Here is an 18,143-nt window from a genome sequence, read left to right as displayed (position 1 = left end):
CCCTAACCCTAACCCTAACCTAACCCTAACCCTAACCCTAACCCTAACCCTAACCCTAACCCTAACCCTAACCCTAACCCCTAACCCTAACCCTAACCCTAACCCTAACCCTAACCCCTAACCCTAACCCTAACCCTAACCCTAACCCCTAACCCTAACTAACTTAACCCTAACCATACCTAACCCTAACCCTAACCCTAACCCTAACCCTAACCCTAACCCTAACCCTAACCCTAACCCCTAACCCTAACCCTAACCCTAACCCTAACCCTAACCCTAACCCTAACCCTAACCCTAACCCTAACCCTAACCCTAACCTACCCTAACCCTAACCCTAACCCTAACCCTAACCCTAACCCTAACCCTAACCCTAACCCTAACCCTAACCCTAACCCTAACCCTAACCCTAACCCTAACCCTAACCCTACAACCCTAACCCTAACCTAACCTAACCCTAACCCTAACCCTAACCCTAACCCTAACCCTAACCCTAACCCTAACCCTAACCCGCACCCTAACCCTAACCCTAACCCTAACCCTAACCCTAACCCTAACCCTAACCCTAACCCCTAACCCTAACCCTAACCCTAACCCTAACCCTAACCCTAACCCTAACCCTAACCCTAACCCTAACCCTAACCCTAACCCTAACCCTAACCCTAACCCTAACCCGCACCCTAACCCCTAACCCTAACACGCACCCTAACCCTAACACGCACCCTAACCCTAACCCGCAACCCTAACCCTAACCCTAACCCTAACCCTAACCCTAACCCTAACCCTAACACGACCCTAACCCTAACCCTAACACGCACCCTAACCCTAACCCTAACCCTAACACGCACCCTAACCCTAACCCTAACCCTAACCCTAACACGCACCCTAACCCTAACCCTAACACGCACCCTAACCCTAACCCTAACACGCACCCTAACCCTAACCCTAACACGCACCCTAACCCTAACACGCACCCTAACCCTAACCCTAACACGCACCCTAACCCTAACCCTAACACGCACCCTAACCCTAACACGCACCCTAACCCTAACCCTAACACGCACCCTAACCCTAACCCTAACACGCACCCTAACCCTAACCCTAACACGCACCCTAACCCTAACACGCACCCTAACACGCACCCTAACCCTAACACGCACCCTAACACGCACCCTAACACGCACCCTAACACGCACCCTAACCCTAACACGCACCCTAACACGCACCCTAACACGCACCCTAACACGCACCCTAACACGCACCCTAACACGCACCCTAACACGCACCCTAACCCTAACACTAACCCTAACCCTAACCCTAACCCTAACACGCACCCTAACACGCACCCTAACACGCACCCTAACACGCACCCTAACACGCACCCTAACACGCACCCTAACACGCACCCTAACCCAAACACACACCCTAACACGCACCCTAACCCTAACACGCACCCTAACACGCTACCTACACCCTACGCCCCCTACACCCTACACCCCCACACCCTACGCCCCCTACACCCCCTAAACCCCCTAAACCCCCTAAACCCTAAACCCTGTGGTTTGAGGAAATGATACACAAACACATAGATTTTAAACCAGAGCTCTTTTTATTGGGAATTATACCAGAAATCTATAACAAAGACTTAAAATATTTTATTGTAAAGGTTCTACCAGCAGCTAGAATTTTATTTGCAAAAAACTAGAAAAATGAAACAATACCAAAATAAGAAGTTATTCGAAAAATAATGGAGTGTGCTGAAATGAGTAAATTGACATTTGAAATTGGCGATCAAGAAGACGAGCCATTTTATAAGATATGGGATTTGTTTTATCAGTGGCTCGGAGAAAAAACCTGGAAATGAAAAATGTTTTACTTGTGTTTTTTTAACTGAAGGTGCTAAGTGATAATACAATTATGCTGTGAAATAGATTAACAATGATACACATATGAATTGAATACTTTAGAACTTTTTGCTTTAAAATGGATAAGGATAATGAATTTATGTATACTTGAGAGGATTGGTGATATAATGTATAACCCTAAGAATATATTATAAAGATATCTTGTTGATAAATAATTTTAATAAGGAAGTAATTAAAAATTGGTATATATATGAAGTGTCTATTTAGAATACCTTGTTGAAAAATGAAGGAATAACATCTTTGTTTGAAGGTATGATGTACAAGGACAATAATGAACATAAACATACTCCATAGTTGATGGAATTATACATAATTGAAAACAGTGATATACAAATATAAATGGTTGGTAAATCTCTTTGATATCGGAATCTGTGATTATATAAAGCTATATTGTTATTAAACAGACAATCAAGAATGTAAGGGAATTAGGTTTACTGAAAAAAAAAAATTGTAATTGAATATCCATTGTACAATGAAAGTGAGGTCTTTAGTTATATTAGATGAAAAATATGTGATTGTAAATGTAATTGAGAGTATGGATGCAAAACACGTAACCAAACGACATGCTGTATGTAATGGATGTGATCATCTTTTTTATATTGTTTTTTTATGTTTAAAAATAAAAAAAACAGATTGCAAAAAAAAAAAAGAAATGTATGTTTTAGATACATTTATCCAATTGGTGCCTGTTTTTATACATATATGGTTTTTGCCATAATAAACCTCATGTTGCCAATAGTATCTATCAGGCTTCTTGGCTAAATGTAACGCTGGATAATTAATAAAACCAATGACTTACCTTTGATGTCTTCAGTTTTGACTGATTTTACTCAGTGAGTGCCTCTGAAATAAATAAAAAATCAACATCAACAAATGTTCACCTGGTGGACATTTGCTTTATCCTATCAGTGAAAAAGACAAGATACAATGAATTGGAATGTTGTGCCCTTGAGAATACCTCACACCAGATTTTTCTACTGTTCCCAAAGATAGGGCCTCCAGCCCCTGGAGTTTTTCTTACTCTCCAAGAACAGGAAGACATCCTTAACGTTGCCTCAGGCCCTGGGAGTTTACCTTCCAGCAAGAAACTTAGGTCAATTCCTGGACCTGAAGCAATTTTAGTTAACTTTGGACTTTAGTTCATTGAAGATACTAGTCTCATACATCTTTTCCTTTTTTCAAGGGCTTGAGCCTTGGCTTAGAATTGCCTCAGGTCCCAAGAATTCATTAATTCCAGACAGCAAGGTCGCCTCCTGGGGGAATTTTACCATTAAAAGTTACTTTTAATTCTCACTTACTTGTGGTTTGGTCCTTTCAACGGGATGTGGCTTGACATTACCCCAGGTTCCATCAATATTTTACTCTAAAAACTTCAGCTTTGGCTAAAATTAGCCTCCTTTGACTTTATTTCAAGAAAATAAGGTCAACTTGTGGACATGAAGTAATTTTGCCTTTAGTTACTTGAAGTATAGCTAGTCCTACATTCTTTGCTCCTTTTTCACCCCACAATCAAGAGGTTATGAGTTCAACCCTAGGTAGAGGCAGATGTAAGGTCTCCTGCTTGAGCAGAGGGTTGGACTAGATGACCTGCAAGGTCCCTTCCAACTCTGCTAATGTTAGAACTTGAACCTTTGCTAAAACTACCTCGAGTGCCAACAAGTTCATTTTATGGGGGGGGGGGTGTAATTCCAGAGACTGAAACGATTTTGCCTTTTAAGTTGATTTTAACGTTTAATTCACCTGCGGTAGTTTAGCCCTTTTTAACTGCGCCTGCCTAAAAAAACTGCCTCAGCTTTGTTCGTCCTGAACTTTTACTGTTTCCCACCAGCTCGAAGTTGCAATGGAAACGGCGCGCGAGGCCTCGGCCGCCCATTTGAGGGGATTAGAGGGAGGAGGGAGAATTTATTTCACCGACCTACCGGCTGCCCTTTTTTTAAAAAAAGAAAACCACGCGCAGCTTCCCTGCGTTCTCTCTCAGATCCCCGCCGCTGCCTTTTCCTTTTAATTTTCTGCAGGCTTTTGTATCGACTCCTTCCTCCCGATCCCCAATAAGCAATGCGGAAGGGGAGGTGCGGAGGGGGAAGAGGGATACAAAGTCGCGGCTCTATTTAACTCCTGCTTGCTGGGAATGGTTGGGGGGGGGGGAAGTTGCTCTCGCCGACGCCCTGAGTCATATATTCTGGGTATATACTCTTCCCTTTTTGCACTCCCATCTTCTCTCTCTCTTTCTTTGTGTCTCTCTCTCTCTGTCACACACAAACACACACACACACACACACACACACTCGCCCTTGTTTTCTTTCCGTGTTTGGAACTTTACGCTTCGGAAACTGGGAAGGAAAAGGAAGGGGTGCGTGTGTGTGCGCGCGCTCGCGCCTGCCTGCCTGCCTTTTAAATCGCACACACATTATTTTTTTACGAGGACAAGGAAATTACAAGAATAAGCGAGCACCGGCGAGATCTGGGCTTTTTGCAGAAGGGGGAAAGAGCCATGCGATTTGGAGGGACTGGAGAGAAAAGCCGAGGGGGGCAAAACTCAATGAAAGCAAAGTGCCCGCCTCGGCTCGCCCCTTTCTAGCTAGCAGCCCCGCGCTTCCTTTCCTCAACCTTGCAAAGAGCCACCAACTCTTTCCCGCCTCTTCTTCATCCACCCCTATTTTACAGTGTTGCATTTATAACCAGGCGTGCATTAATTGGGGGGGGGGGGTTGCTGTTAAGCCTTTAATGCATTCCTTCTTGCAGGGGAGGGGAAGGGTGTGAGTTCTGCAGAATGAGGAGGCTGGAATCTGGGGAGGCAGTTGTGGGGAATTTGGGGGGGTGGGTAGGAAGCTGGTTTGATCGTGAGGTGATCGAGAGCTCTTCCTTACCCATCCATCCAAAATCTCTTCTGAGAAATCTACGCGGTCCGCGAAGTATTTGAGCCAGCGCTGCATGGAAAGGCTTCATCAAATCCATAATAGAGAGGGGGAGATTAATATATATATAGGGTTTTTTAAAGTGGGAGGGGGAATTTCCCAGGGAAAATTCAGCATGGCGTCTGTCATTTGCCAGGTCCTATATAAATCCCCCCCCTTGCTTGAGTTGCATGGTTGGTAGGTTACGTGTGTCCCTTTCCAATAACTCATAGCCGCCGCCGCCGCCCCCCCCCATTTCCCAAAGCAACAAGATACAGCAATAAGATGCAGAGATATTGCCTCAGCCATTTCTGGCGTTTTGCTCCTAAGCGTAGTTTAGAGTATTTTTACTCCTAAAAACTAACTTTTAAGAACTGAAATTACCACAGGTGCTATCCTTACTACCCGAGAATAGGCTATTCCTTAGCGCCCCTTCCAACACCACCTCTAAGCCTCCGCTAGACTTTCCTCAGGACGCAAGAGGCTAAGGCACTGCGGAAGCGCAGATGGGAGAGGAGTTTCCCGCGCCCTTGCAGCATCTCTTTCGAAAGTCTTGGTAACCCAGGTCAGGATTGTGTACCATGAACCTGGAGTTTGGAGTTGTTGTCTTTTTTGTTCTTCCTCTCAAGAAGAGGAAAAGTGGACTTTCTGCTTTTATTTCGATAATCTTTCGTTTCTCCAAGAGACGCAGCTTCTCCCTTCGGAGGGGGGGTAGAAGTCAATCAGCAAATCCGAGGGAGGGGATTTCCGAGGCAGCCAATCGACAGCCGAGGTGGGCGGTCACGTTGGTGGGACCGCTCGAAGTTGCAATGGAAATGGCGCGCTAGGCCTCTGTCGCCCATGTGAGGGCGATTGGAGACAGGCAGGTGGTTTGTGCACGTGTCTGTGAGTGCGCAGTGCCTTGTCTCCTCCAGGCTTCGCCCCCACCTATGGAACCCTTCACCTGACAGCCCCTTGTCTCAAATTGTATTTGAACAAGGGGTTGGACTAGAAGACCTCCGGGGTCCCTTTCATCTCTGTTCTGATTGATCTTGCTCTTAACCCATTTCAGATTGATGACCTGGGCAAATCAAATGTGAAGCACTCTCTAAGCCACCTTTCAACGAGTTGTCAGGAGGCAGGTGCAGGCATTCTCCTATGAGTAAATGCATGTTTTATTACTGTGTGTCTGCTGTGAGCACATTGCAGGGACGAGGCAGACCCACGGTCCAACTTTTCAGGCCTATTTATAGTTCTTCTACATACCAATCGTAACATGATGCAGTTGCATAGAAACTAGAAACATGAGTGCCTGCCCTCATTGTGACTGCCACGGTAGTGGACCCCTCATGTTTCCCATGGAGACCTGCTGGAAAGGACACCTCCTTAGTGATGTGAAGCTGCCTCATCCCAGTTCAAATGGTTAGATGGCAAATAATTCCCTAGCTAACTGTCCAGGTTTCCAGGGAGATGTTGGTCATATCACCTGCTTTTGACTCTTTCCAAGCGGTGAAAAAAAGGCTTTCCAGACATAAACCCCAAACTCCAGCATTCGGGTGTTTTGAAACTCTGTTAAGCGGCAATTATTTCTCTTTGCAAGTTTTCATACTAATATTTATTTTAAAAAATAATCCCACCTTTATTACTTTATGTCAAGGTGGCAATGGTACATAATACTTTTCTCCTATGTTTACCACAAAACAACCCTGTGAGGGGGGCTGATCCAAAGTCCCCTATGTCTGCTTTCATGCCTAAGGTGGCACTAGAACTCACTGTCTCCTGGCCCAAAGTCACCCGGTTGACTTTCATACCTAATGCTGGACTAGAACTCTGTCCCTGGTTTCTAGACTGATAACCCTAATTGCTACACCAAAGGGACGCGGTGGCTCAGTGGCTAAGACGCTGAGCTTGTCGATCAGAAAGTTGGCAGTTCGGCAGTCCCTAGTGCCGCGTAACGGAGGGAGCTCCCGTTACTTGTCCCAGCTTCTGTCAACCTAGCGGTTCAAAAGCACGTAAAAAAGCAAGTAGAAAAATAGGGACCACTTTGCTGGAAAGGTAACAGTGTTCCGTGCGCCTTTGGCGTTGACTCATGCCGGCCACATGGTGACGTCTTCAGATAGCGCTGGGTCCTCGGCTTAGAAACAGAGATGAGCACCGCCCCCTAGCACGCATGTGCGGGGGAACCTTTACCTCTCCTGGGTGCAGGTGTTGTACTTTTTATGACTGTATTATGTAATTCTGTCAAGCTGCAAAAACCAAGAAAGATGCGCTGAGGCTCTTCTGGAGAGTGTTCTTTATTATTCCTCACCCAAAGACAGAAATCTTGCCAAATTAAAGCAAACTACACACATAGTTAAAGAGAGATTCTAAGAACTTTTAAGGAAGAGCCATCTTAACCCTCTTCCGCTTACCTCTAAACTTTGCTGTCTCCTAGTCCTCTGGAATACATCCCCCCCCTCTTGGGAATCTGGACTACAGGTACTGCTCGACTTACGACCACAGTAGAACCCAAAATAAAGGAGAATATTTGCAGCTCAGGGTTGAAATGAGTTGTCTTTGGTGATCTCTGAGCTTACTTGTTTTCTTGCAGACGTTTCGTAAGCAAACTAGGTAACATCATCCGTGCTACGGATCATCGTCATCATCACTGATGATGTTACCTAGTTAGGGTAATGAAACGTCTGCAAGAAAACAAGCAAGCTCAGAGAGCGCCAAGAACCCAACATTTCTGTTGCTAAGCGAGACAGTTTTTAAGTGAGTTTTGTCTCATTTTACCACCTTTCTTGGCAAGGTTGTTAAGTGAATTGCTGCTGTTGGTGAAGTTAGTCACACAGTTGTTAAATGAATCTATTCTCTATTGACTTTACTTGTGACCCTGGCCGCAACCATCATAAATATGAACCGGCCGCCAAATGTCTGAATTTTGATCAAGTGATCCTGGGAGAAGCTACAATGGTCATAACTGTGAAAAACGGTCATGAAGTCCCTTTTCCCAGTCCCGTAACTGTTATAAGTCGAGGATATTCCATCCCAAGTTCAAACCAAAGGACAGCAAATGTTTGAATCTTGTTAGTAGGAATAGTAGGGAGAGATTGAACTAAAGAGCCTCTTGATGCGGGTGGAGGAGAGTGCAAAAGTTAGCTTGAAACTCAACATTAAGAAAACTAAGATCGTGGCATCCGGCCCTCTCAATTTCTGGCAAATAGATGGGGAAGAAATGGGGATAGTGACAGATTTTATTTTCCTGGACTCCAAGATCACCGCAGATGGGGACTGCAGCCAAGAAATTAAAAGACGCTCCTGGGGAGGAAAGCTATGGCAAATCTAGAGTCTGCTTTCTGCGGGAGACGGCGCCAACGACCCAACTCGCCGAGCACTGTAACTGGCCGGAGATAGGTGAGCAGGCGGGCGGCGGCAGCTTCGTTTGTCCGCCGCCGGCCCGCAGCAAGCTTGTCTCCTGCCGCTTGTCTCCTGCGGGGGTGGCGCGACGCAGGGGCGTTTCTGCTCGGCCTCCTCCTGCGACTCCGCGGGCGAGGAAGAGGTCGGTGGCTGCTCCCTGGGGAGGCGCTTTCGGGGCCAGCCAGTCAGACCCACCGCTATGGGCGCACGCATGGGACGTCAGTGACGTCCCTGCGTGCGCTACCTCCCGGTGGTCCCCACGTTTTTAAAGTAAACGCGGGGCCGCAGGGACTTAATAGAGGCATCCCTGTGTCCCGAAAGCAACTTTCGGGATACAGAGATGTCCCGAGGCAAAAACACCTGGCGGGTGTTTTTCCCACGGCACACCTTACACTATGTCACGGCACACTAGTGTGCGGCGGAACAGTGGTTGAAAAACACTGCCTTAAAGCAACAACCGGAATCCTACCAAGCTAATTTATGTAAATGAATCACTGTGCAGTAATAAAAAATATGAGCGTGAAAGAGAGTGCCAAAGGAGGCAATGTACCGTTAAAAAGATTTCAACGCAACAGTGCCTGCTCTTGTTGAAAGATAAAAATTTTAAGGGCTGCTGTTCCTTCTTTCGCCACGAGACAGCGATGTTGTCTGTAAACTCGCCTGCAAAAGGCAGACTGCTCTGGAATTCTCCGAAACCGATTCTTCCCTTGTGTTGTGGCTTTTTAAATTTCTTGTTCTATTAGCAAAAATCGTGTGGATGTGTTACGCATTGTAATTCTTTCTCTTTTTAAAAATGAAGCTTTCAGGGACTTTGGAGGCCAAAATTTTTTGGAGCCCAAATTGAAATAACCCATTATGGGACTTCATGGTGGGGGTGGGGTGGGGGGAGATTTCATGCTTAAGCATTACATTTATTGCTCTTTTTTTTTTTTTTTAATCAAGCTTTCATCACTCACTCACTCAGGAAGAAAACTCCTCACCCCACGGTCACAAAAAGGGTGGCTTTGGAGGCAAAACGTTTTTGGAGCCCAAAAAATGATTCCCTACGTAGGATTGTGCTCCTTATCAGCTGTTTCCATCGTGGTAACTAAAGCAAGAACAGGAATCCTATAATGCTAATTTATGCAAATGAATCTACATACATCTAACGTTGAAGTGATAAAAATATTACAATGATTTAAACAAAACAGCGCCTGCAATATCCCCTTTCGCCCCACGAAAAGCTTCCCTGCTCTTGTTGAAAGATAACAATTTTAAGAGCTGCTGTTCCTTCTTTCGCCACAAGATGGTGATGTTGTGTGTAAACTCATCTGCCATAGGCAAACTGCTCTACAATTCTCAAAACCAATAAAACTCTTCCGTTTCGTTATGGCTTTTGCATTTTCTTCTTCTATTAGCAGAAATCATGTGGATGTGTTACGTATTGTAATTCTTGTTCTTTTTAAAAATCAACCTTTTGGGGGCTTTGCAGCCAAAACATTTTTGGACCACCAAAAAATAATTCCCTACCTAGGATTGCGCTCCTTATCAGCTGTTTCGATCGTGGCACCTAAACCAACCACCGGAATCCTATAATGCTAATTTATGCAACTGAATCTACATACATCTAATGTTGAAGTGATAAAAATATTACAATGATTTAAACAAAAAAACCGCCTGCGATATCCCCTTTCGCCCTACGAAATGATTCCCTGCTCTTCTTGAAAGATAAAAAAATTAAGGGCTGCTGTTCCTTCTTTCGCCACGAGACGGCGATGTTGTCTGTAAACTCACCTGCAAAAGGAAACCAGCTCTGGAATTCCTCGAACTGATAAAAGCTCTTCCGTTGGGTTGTGGCTGTTGAAATTTCTTGTTCTACTAGCAGAAATTGTGCAGATCTGTTGCGTATTGTATTTCTTGCTGTTTTTTTTTTTTTTACAAATCAAGCTTTTTGCACCCAGAAGAGGAAAAGTCCTGACCCCTGTAGGAAGTTATCACCCAGCCCTCTCCCAGAAAAAAATGAAATATCCTAGGAAATATTGAAAAGGCAGAATATGTGAATATCTGGATGTGAAAAGGAAGAAACATGTTTTAAAAGACAGAATAGCTCCCTGCAGCTTCCTGCCCATCCCCCTTTGTCAATGAGCCGTTAAAGCCTGAGCTACTCCACTTTGCATAATAAAGAGTTTTCCCCTTCAGCTCCAGAGTGATGGGATTAAGGCATGATAATATTGGCATCTGAGAACTCAACCAAACCTGGATTCAAAATGCAGCCTAGAGGATTCCCCCTGCATGGACCCATGGGAGTCTGACTACCAATCAGAATGCAAGCTCAAGATCAAAGGCCGGAGAGGGCATAAAACCAGGGACTCGGCTTTTCTTCCTTCCCTTCTCTTTTTCTCCACCAACATTGAAGTGTGTGATCACCTTTTCTGTTCAGGACTCAAGCCATGTGGTCCTGTCCACCATTAAAACCGTCTCCAGTGTCTGTCCTTCCGCCTCAGTGCTGTCTGACTTTGAAGGCACCTGATTGCTGCCGGGTGGCCTCGGCCCACTCTCTGCCTTTGTCTGAGTCTGCCACCGGCTACACTGGAGGGCCACGACACCGGCTGTCCTACCTGCAAAGGAAGTCGCTGGAGTGCTGCAGAACAACGGGGATCAGAGGAATTTGGAAAGTGACAGCTGGCAGGTAATGGTAAAGAAAGAGGTTCTTCTCCATCAGGAAGAAAGGCAGGTAGTTCGTGGCCCATTCGCCTACGTGGATCCCTCCGGCCAAGAGCCACTGCTGCCAAGTCTCTGCAGACATAGAGAAAAGTATCTTAATTGAGGAATTACCAAGGAGAAAACCACACCTGCAAGGCAAGCAGTACTGTAATATATACAAGAGAGCAAGCACCATACTCACTAGCATTGGTGATGTAACCTAGTACGGTCATGAAAAGCCTGCAATGAAATAACCAAGTGCAGAGGGGAGCAAGGAGCCCAGTTTAACCCTACAGGGATAGGTGGACCAAAATGCCAAATGCAATGTAAATATTTGGCTGGTTGAGTGACAAGCTGTAAGAATAATAACAGGGGAGAGTGGCAGTATCTGGGAGACAGCAGAAGAGAGAAAACTGGAGAAGATAACAAATCAGAAAGATATGCAATGCCTTTAACCCCATCCAACCACAACATCTGCCTTTCCTGGGTCCTTGATACGTGGATACAGATACAGAGTAACTAGGTTGGCTATGCACGCCTGCAAAAATTTTTGTCTATAAATCTTATCGATAATAATTCCCGGAGGTTTGCTTTCACTTTCTTTCCGATTATTTCGAGAAACTTACCCATCCCTCCTGCTTCTGGTTCCCTTGCTTGGTTCAATCGCCTTAATTTTTCCCCGCCCTCCTCCCTTCTCCTAGAATGCGCCCGCCTTCGTTCCTGTGTTCAAGCAGCGGATATGGGATATACCAATGATAAGGGGGGGGGGGGGAAAGGAGGCGAACATGTAGTCCGCTCTACTCCTCTACCGTAAGGCAGGAAGACAGAACCGGAGGTGACATCGTGGACCCGGACGGTTGCCATAGGAACAAGAAACCATAGAGGAGCCCGTGGGCTCTCGCCCCCGCAGTTTCCTGGGCGACTACAGTCCCCAGAATTCCTAGTTTTACAGGCCTCCCACTGCAAATCCATTTCCGTTACCCAATTTGTGCCGTTATTTACAGCGGAGCAAATGACCACCTAATAAAAGTGGTCCTCGTTAAATTTCTTTTAAAATTGTTTTTTTTTCTCTTCTGCAGGTATCGCATTCGCCATAGTGAAATCTGGCTTTGCGCTATGCTGATTGCGTTCCTTGCGGTGATGTATGGCAACAGGATAAACAGAATGCAAATTGCTGAATTTAAGAGGGGCGGTTGAATAGATGCCCCAAAGGTGCTTTTTCGGGAGGCAACTGGACTTTGTTTTTCTTTTGAAGACGTTTCACTTCTTCTCATCTGAGAAGCTTCCTTCGGTTCCGACTGGATGGTGGGGAATGGAAGGATTTATATTCCTTGCAGACAGCTGGCCGTGTGCATCCTTTTTAGAAGCGCTTGGAGGTTTATCTGCATCCTCAGGGTCACCTGAGTGATGCTCCTGGTTCCTGGAGTCTGCAGTTTTTCCCCTCTGGAAATCAATTCCTGCTCCAGCACCACGCAAAAGTGTTCGTCCCAAAATATATATAGGTAGCTAAAAGTCTGTAGAGATTCTGCGTCGTCCAGGTTATGGTTGTCCCGAAAGTGCTTTTTCAGGAGGCAAAAACAATAAAGTCCAGTTGCTTGGATTACTGAGAATCTCGACAGACTTTTAGCTATACAACATGATCTTGTGTGTGACTTTTTTCGCAACAAAAATGGCATTTTGCACCTGTGTCTCTTCAAGCCACATTCTTCCCTCCTGCCTCTGCAAAAGTGGACAATCAAGCACAACACGAAATGGTCTCTCTTTTCTTTTATTTCTTTATTTTTTTTAAATTTAAATAAGGATAATCTTTCGTATGGAAAGATCTAATACGATCACATATTTGAAAAGTGAAACAATACAAACTGGGGGGGGGGAATAAATCAAACAAAAAACAAACAAAAACCCCTAAAAAGAAAAACAACCCCATAAAAGGGCAAACGAGAACTGTCTTCTTACCAGCTTTGGCAGTTCTCCGAAAGATTTTAAAATGTTTTTGCGCGTCTGCTAATGTATTTCACCATTTGCCCTTTCAAAAATATCTGCTCTACGTGAGAAGACAAAACACAGAAGCACTCCCCCCCCCCAACAAAACAAAAGAACAAAAATAAAAGTTTTACTGTACAGGTTTGCAAGATTAAAACATGAACAGGTACGATACCATCTTTAAAATAAAATAAAAAAGAATGTGATTTATACAGGACGAGAGAAGAAAATTTTGCTATGAACATCTTATTCAGCTTCTTTTGATCATCCTCGACGGAATTTAAGCAGTTCAGCCTTGTGTCGACGTCCGAGCGTTGTGTTAGCGCTTACGATAACCCACAATTTTCAGTTCGACATCTCTGGCGAAAAATGCTCATTAAAAGCCACAGGACAAATTAAAGCCAAGCGCTTTGAATCGGCTTCCGATCGGATGAAGGCTAATTAAAATTAAATCTGCCTGCCATATTTTGAATGTGACATGGAAGGAGAATTTCTGCATCACACCGAAGGCTAAAGGACAAAAAAGGAAGAGGGGAGGGGGAGTAATTAAAATGGCATGCAAGAAAGATCTCGTGGCTGACAATAAACTTTTAAGCTGATGGGTCTTTTCCATCTATAATTATCTGAAAAAAATAAGAGGAGCCAGGAATATGGAGGGACTTTTTTGCCTTAACTATGACCTACAAATACGTCTTAGTTTATTTTTAAAACTTTAGTCTCCCCCTTTTTCTCTCTTTCACACCTTCAGTTTAAGGAACAATTTTCAGAGTTTTTACAGGGGAAAGAAAAATAATTAAGCCAGCCTCGAAATGCAAGAGAGGAAGTGATGAGATACAGAATTAAAATTCTATTTACAGACATCTGTAGCTGAACAAAAACACAACTGCAGCTGAAAACCGGTGCTTTAAAAAAAATAATGATCAAAAGAAGCACTTATTAATTTGTTTCCGGTTTATAAACGGACTGTTCTTTTGTTCTGATCTTTTTCCCCTCCGAATATCAAGTGCAGAGCTGAAATTTGACAGGCGCACTCTTGGGAAGCGATCCAATTTTTCCTTTTGGTGGAAGGAGGAAGAAAAAAACAAAACACCGTCCTTGCCAATATCCAACCTTTAGCGTTTATGCAGGAGAAAATTGTGCAGAATCGTTCCCCTCTTTTTCTCACCGGCACGTCGGTCGGACGCCAAAATCACAGTGGCTGCATCCAGAAATATTTTGGATTCTCTCAAGATTCATACGTGGTCCTTCCCCAAAACACGCCCAAAATTGTTGTTGAATTTGTAGTGAAGGAAACAGTGGTGGGCTTAGTTTTCTTTCAAGGACATCACAATATTGCGAGCCGCCGAGTTTGGGGTTGCAGCAGACAAAAATAAAGCAAGAAGATTGAGCCAAAATGTAAACGGCTACAATTAAAAAGCTTTAAAATTGAAAGCGAGTTTTGATAAAATAGAAAAAAATCTACGGACTCTTTCTCGCCCTGACCTGCGTAGAATAAATCCAGACATTATATAAATAGATCAGAAAAGTATTTAATTCTTGTTACCTACAACATCAAATACGTATAAATAAATTCTAGTGTTTTGTTTTAAATTTTTGTTGGAGTGGAAGAAAACAGCTGAAAGGCAGATCGAAGGAATCCCTTGATAATCTCTATGCTAAGAGTTGTTTATATTCCCACCAGGTTTACGATGCTCTTTTGCATCTAACAATCAATCTAGCTGCCTCGCAAATTGAAAGACAAACAGCCAAAAAATTTGGCCAGACGAAGAAAAAAATATAAAAATAAGAACTCACCCCGGGCACAAAGTAGTTACGCCACTAAAAGAACAGGATTGCAATTTGCTAAATCTTTGCACAGAGGGAGGGAAAAATTAAAAGGAAAAGCAAAACAATTATGCCACGATCGCAATTTGTTTAATTTTTGCACGGAGCTTGGCCAGGACAAATCCAAATGTTTTTCGAGGCGTTTTGTGTGAGCAATTCTGCACCTTTCAATATTTTTTCAAGCGGAAGCATAGAAGGAAGCAAAAAAAAAAAGAAGAGAGAGAGGGTTGGGGAATTACAGGGAGTAAAACCAAGGTTCAAAATGCAGGATAATTTTGGCAGACATCCAAAGGCAAATATCGAAGAATTACTAAACTCCAAATGACTACAAGCAGTAGAGTTCTGTGCCATGCCAAATTTAAATCACTTTTTTTTAATTTAAAAAATGTCCCCTCTCCCCAGCAATATTCTTTATTTTATTGAAGTTAAAGGTTCCCCTGGCTCCTAAGTGCTAGTTGTTCCCGACTCTAGGAGGCGGTGCTCATATGTTTCGAAGCTGAAAAGCCAGTGCTGTCTGAAGACATCTGCGTGGTCATTGTGGCTGGCATGACTAGATGCTGAAGGTGCACAGAATGCTGTAACCTTCCCACCAAAGGTGGTTCCTATTTTTTCTACTTGCATTTTTTATGTGCTTTCGAACTGCTCGGTTGGCAGAAGCTGGGACAAGTCACTCTGTTATGCAGTGCTAGGGATTCGAACCGGCGAACTGCCAACCTTTCGGCTTGACAAGCTCTGCATCTTAGCCACTGATCCACCGCGTCCCTCTATTTTATTGAAAAGCCCCTAAATTTTAAACCTCTGGAGATAGTTGGGAAGGGATCTCAAACGCACGCTGACAATGCCGAGGTTACTGAAAAAGCTCTCGCCGAATTACAAATACTAAAAAGGCCATTTTGACAGCATCCAGAATTTGAAATTCAAAATCGCCTGTTTTGGACAGCAAGCCAGTCCAAACCTGTCTGCTTCTGAATTTTTGCATTGTGTTTTTTTGTCTTATTCCAGAATGTGTTCTTTGGAACTGCCAAACCCCCTTAGCTAAAGCAGCAGGCTATATTTAAAAAAAAAAAAAAAAAAAGAATTGCTTGGACTCTCAGCCACTTAAAAGAGGGTTGTGGCCAAACCTCTCTACCAGGACGACATTTGGAAGATTACCGATGAGTCCTGCATTTTTTCCACCTCTTAAAAAACGACAACACCCATATGCAAAACTCCCCTACTCATCTAGTTTTCAAACAATGATCATGCATGTCATTTTCCGCTATCGGGTTTGGAAGGGGAGAGAAGAAAAATGTCAAAAAAAAAAAAAACCTGCATGTTAAAGTTGTTTATTTTTTATTTATTTTTTTAAATGATCTTTGCAGGGATTTTTTTTAAAAAAAAAAACCCTCTATTTTTACCTGCCCTGGTTTGTTTAACAATAGATACTTTTTACTCCGTTTCTGCAGACGGGCTGCTGGATGCGAAATAGGATGCAAGGGGTGAAAGAGAGCTTAGAAAGAAAAAAACAGAATCAGCTAAAGCAAAGGAAGGGATACAGAGTAAGGATGAACAGAGGAGGGTGCAGGAGAGAGCGGAAGGAAAATGGGAAGAAGGAAAACCACGATCAAATCAGTGTATGCCTGGAAGTCAAATGTTTTTTTCAAACACAACAATGTTAAAATGTGTGGATTTCAACTCCCAGAATTCCCCAGCCAGCCTGCTTTAAGAGGTGCTGACTTCAACTCCCAGAATTTATGCTGGAAAATGGGAGAGAAGTACTATGGGAGTTGAAGTTCACACATCTCTTCCAGATTGAAAAATGACTTCTCCAGAAAAACAGCTGATGTAGCTGAACACTGGAGAAGCTTACGTTCCCATGCTCCACGAAAATCAATTGCATGAAAAATGGCCGTGAACACACGGTTTGGGGAGAGTGGGGAAAATTTGGGAGGATCTCAAAATGACTTCCACACGTTGGAGATTTGGGAACGGGGCAATGGGGAAATAGCTGTTCTGTCTTGGTTGATTTCTAAAGCTTTACCGCAAAAGGGGGGGAGGAGGGAGAACGTATGGTTGGAAAGGACCTTCAGGTGCAGAGCGGAGATCCAAGCTGGATGGAGGAATTCTCTACCCGAGGAGGAAATCCATCCAAACACAAATGATTGGGAGATTTGGCAAATGTTTCCTTTCCAGGTGAGTCAATCGGAAGGAGGAACAAGTTGCTTCCGATTGACTCGGAAGGGGGGGGGCGGAATCTAACAGAACATGGAGATGTTCAGCTACCAAGTGAAGGATACAGAGTCCCTGGGGCTTGGAGATAAAAACCCTGAAGGGCTTAGAGGATGGAGGAGGAAGTTAGGGAAGAGGAGGAGCGGGAAAAGGGAGGACAGCAGAGGAGGAGGGGGGAAAGGGCTGAAGGAAAGGAAAAAGGAAAGGAAAGCAAAACACAGGAGGTGAACAACAGATAATTTAGCATTTCCACTATGCCACGGGAAAAGCTTAACTCCTTAACATTTTCTGCTACTTGCAGGTGGAGAAAACAAACAAAGGAAAAATGGCTGTAGCCACTCCAGAACCCACAAATTCAAAAGAGGACTTTGGATGCTGCTGAATTGTGATGGAGCCGTCGTCATTGTTCTTTTAAAAAAACAAGCAGGCCAAGGACGAAAAGGAAAGGACAGGAAAAAAGCCATGGCGCTACAAGAAAACATCTCGGCTTAAAGCATCTGGGAGCATCCAGCCTCCCTCCCTCCCTCCCTCCCTCCCCCCAGGGAGGCTATCTAGGAGAAGGATGTGGGTTATGAAACCTCTTCCCCCCCCCTCCATCTCTCTCTCTCTCTCTCTCTCATTCTCTTGAGCGGGAGGACTGGTGGGCAACCTTCAGGGAAATGGGGGGGGGGAGCTTAGGCCTTGCTCTCCTCCACTTTGACAGCTTGAGGCTTGATGGCGCCTGTACGGACTGGCTTCATCTGACCAGCGGAAGGAGCATCCTGAAGTTTCACGGCTCCCAGTCCTTTGTTCTCATCCACTCGCTGTTTTGCCTGTCAGTCAAAGGAGGAGGAGGAGGAAGGGAGAATAAGAAGGGGAAGGAAAGAAGGAAGAGTAGGGAATGGAGGAGAGGAAGGAGAAGAGAAAGGGAAGGAAAAAGGAACAGGTAAGTAAAGAAGGGAGAACAGAGAGAAGAGAGAGGGAAGGAAGGAAGGGAGAGAGAAGTAGGAAAGACACAATCAGGGGAAGATCATCTTGAGTTTCCTTCTCCTGTTCTCCCTCTTCCCAGAACTGAGTTGCCATTCCTCTATTTCCCTTTCCATTCCTTCCTTCTCCAAGGGAATCCCTTCCTTCCCTAAGGCCTTCTCCACAATCCTTCGTAGAGCTTCAAAGTTCACCGAGGGGTTGACAGAGAAGGACAGATTAAGTCCTGGACCCTGCGTCCCAGAATCCCCCAGGAGGCCTTCTCCCATGGTTGTCATCTCACTTCTCC

At 44.4% G+C, this 18,143-nt stretch overlaps 1 protein-coding gene and 1 long non-coding RNA gene across 5 annotated transcripts in view; both read right to left on the bottom strand.

Moving 5' to 3' along the window:
• Positions 1-2,566: 2,566 nt before the first annotated feature.
• Positions 2,567-11,764, bottom strand: LOC148048624 (uncharacterized). Its single transcript, XR_015695499.1, has 3 exons — positions 11,503-11,764; positions 10,601-10,969; positions 2,567-2,765 (listed from the first exon to the last, which is right to left on the bottom strand). It is a non-coding gene; the product is annotated as an uncharacterized LOC148048624 (long non-coding RNA).
• A 1,193-nt stretch (positions 11,765-12,957) lies between these two features.
• The window catches only part of PRRC2B (proline rich coiled-coil 2B), a 44,153-nt gene continuing 38,967 nt past the window's right edge, over positions 12,958-18,143 (bottom strand). For all 4 annotated transcript variants that reach the window (XM_087704949.1, XM_087704946.1, XM_087704947.1 and 1 more), the window contains exon 32: positions 12,958-17,703. In XM_087704949.1, coding sequence (XP_087561075.1) covers positions 17,566-17,703 — 138 coding nt within the window. In that variant the 3' untranslated portion in view covers positions 12,958-17,565. The remainder of the gene's footprint in view (positions 17,704-18,143) is intronic.

The sequence above is a fragment of the Thamnophis sirtalis genome, unplaced genomic scaffold (genome assembly GCF_051295495.1).
Source record: "Thamnophis sirtalis isolate CommonGarterSnake01/CBP01778 unplaced genomic scaffold, rThaSir2_p1.2 scaffold_2, whole genome shotgun sequence".
In the NCBI taxonomy this organism is placed as follows: Eukaryota; Metazoa; Chordata; class Lepidosauria; order Squamata; family Natricidae; genus Thamnophis; species Thamnophis sirtalis.
The sequence above is the reverse complement of the archived record's forward strand: the minus strand, read 5'-3'. Positions and strand labels throughout refer to the sequence as shown.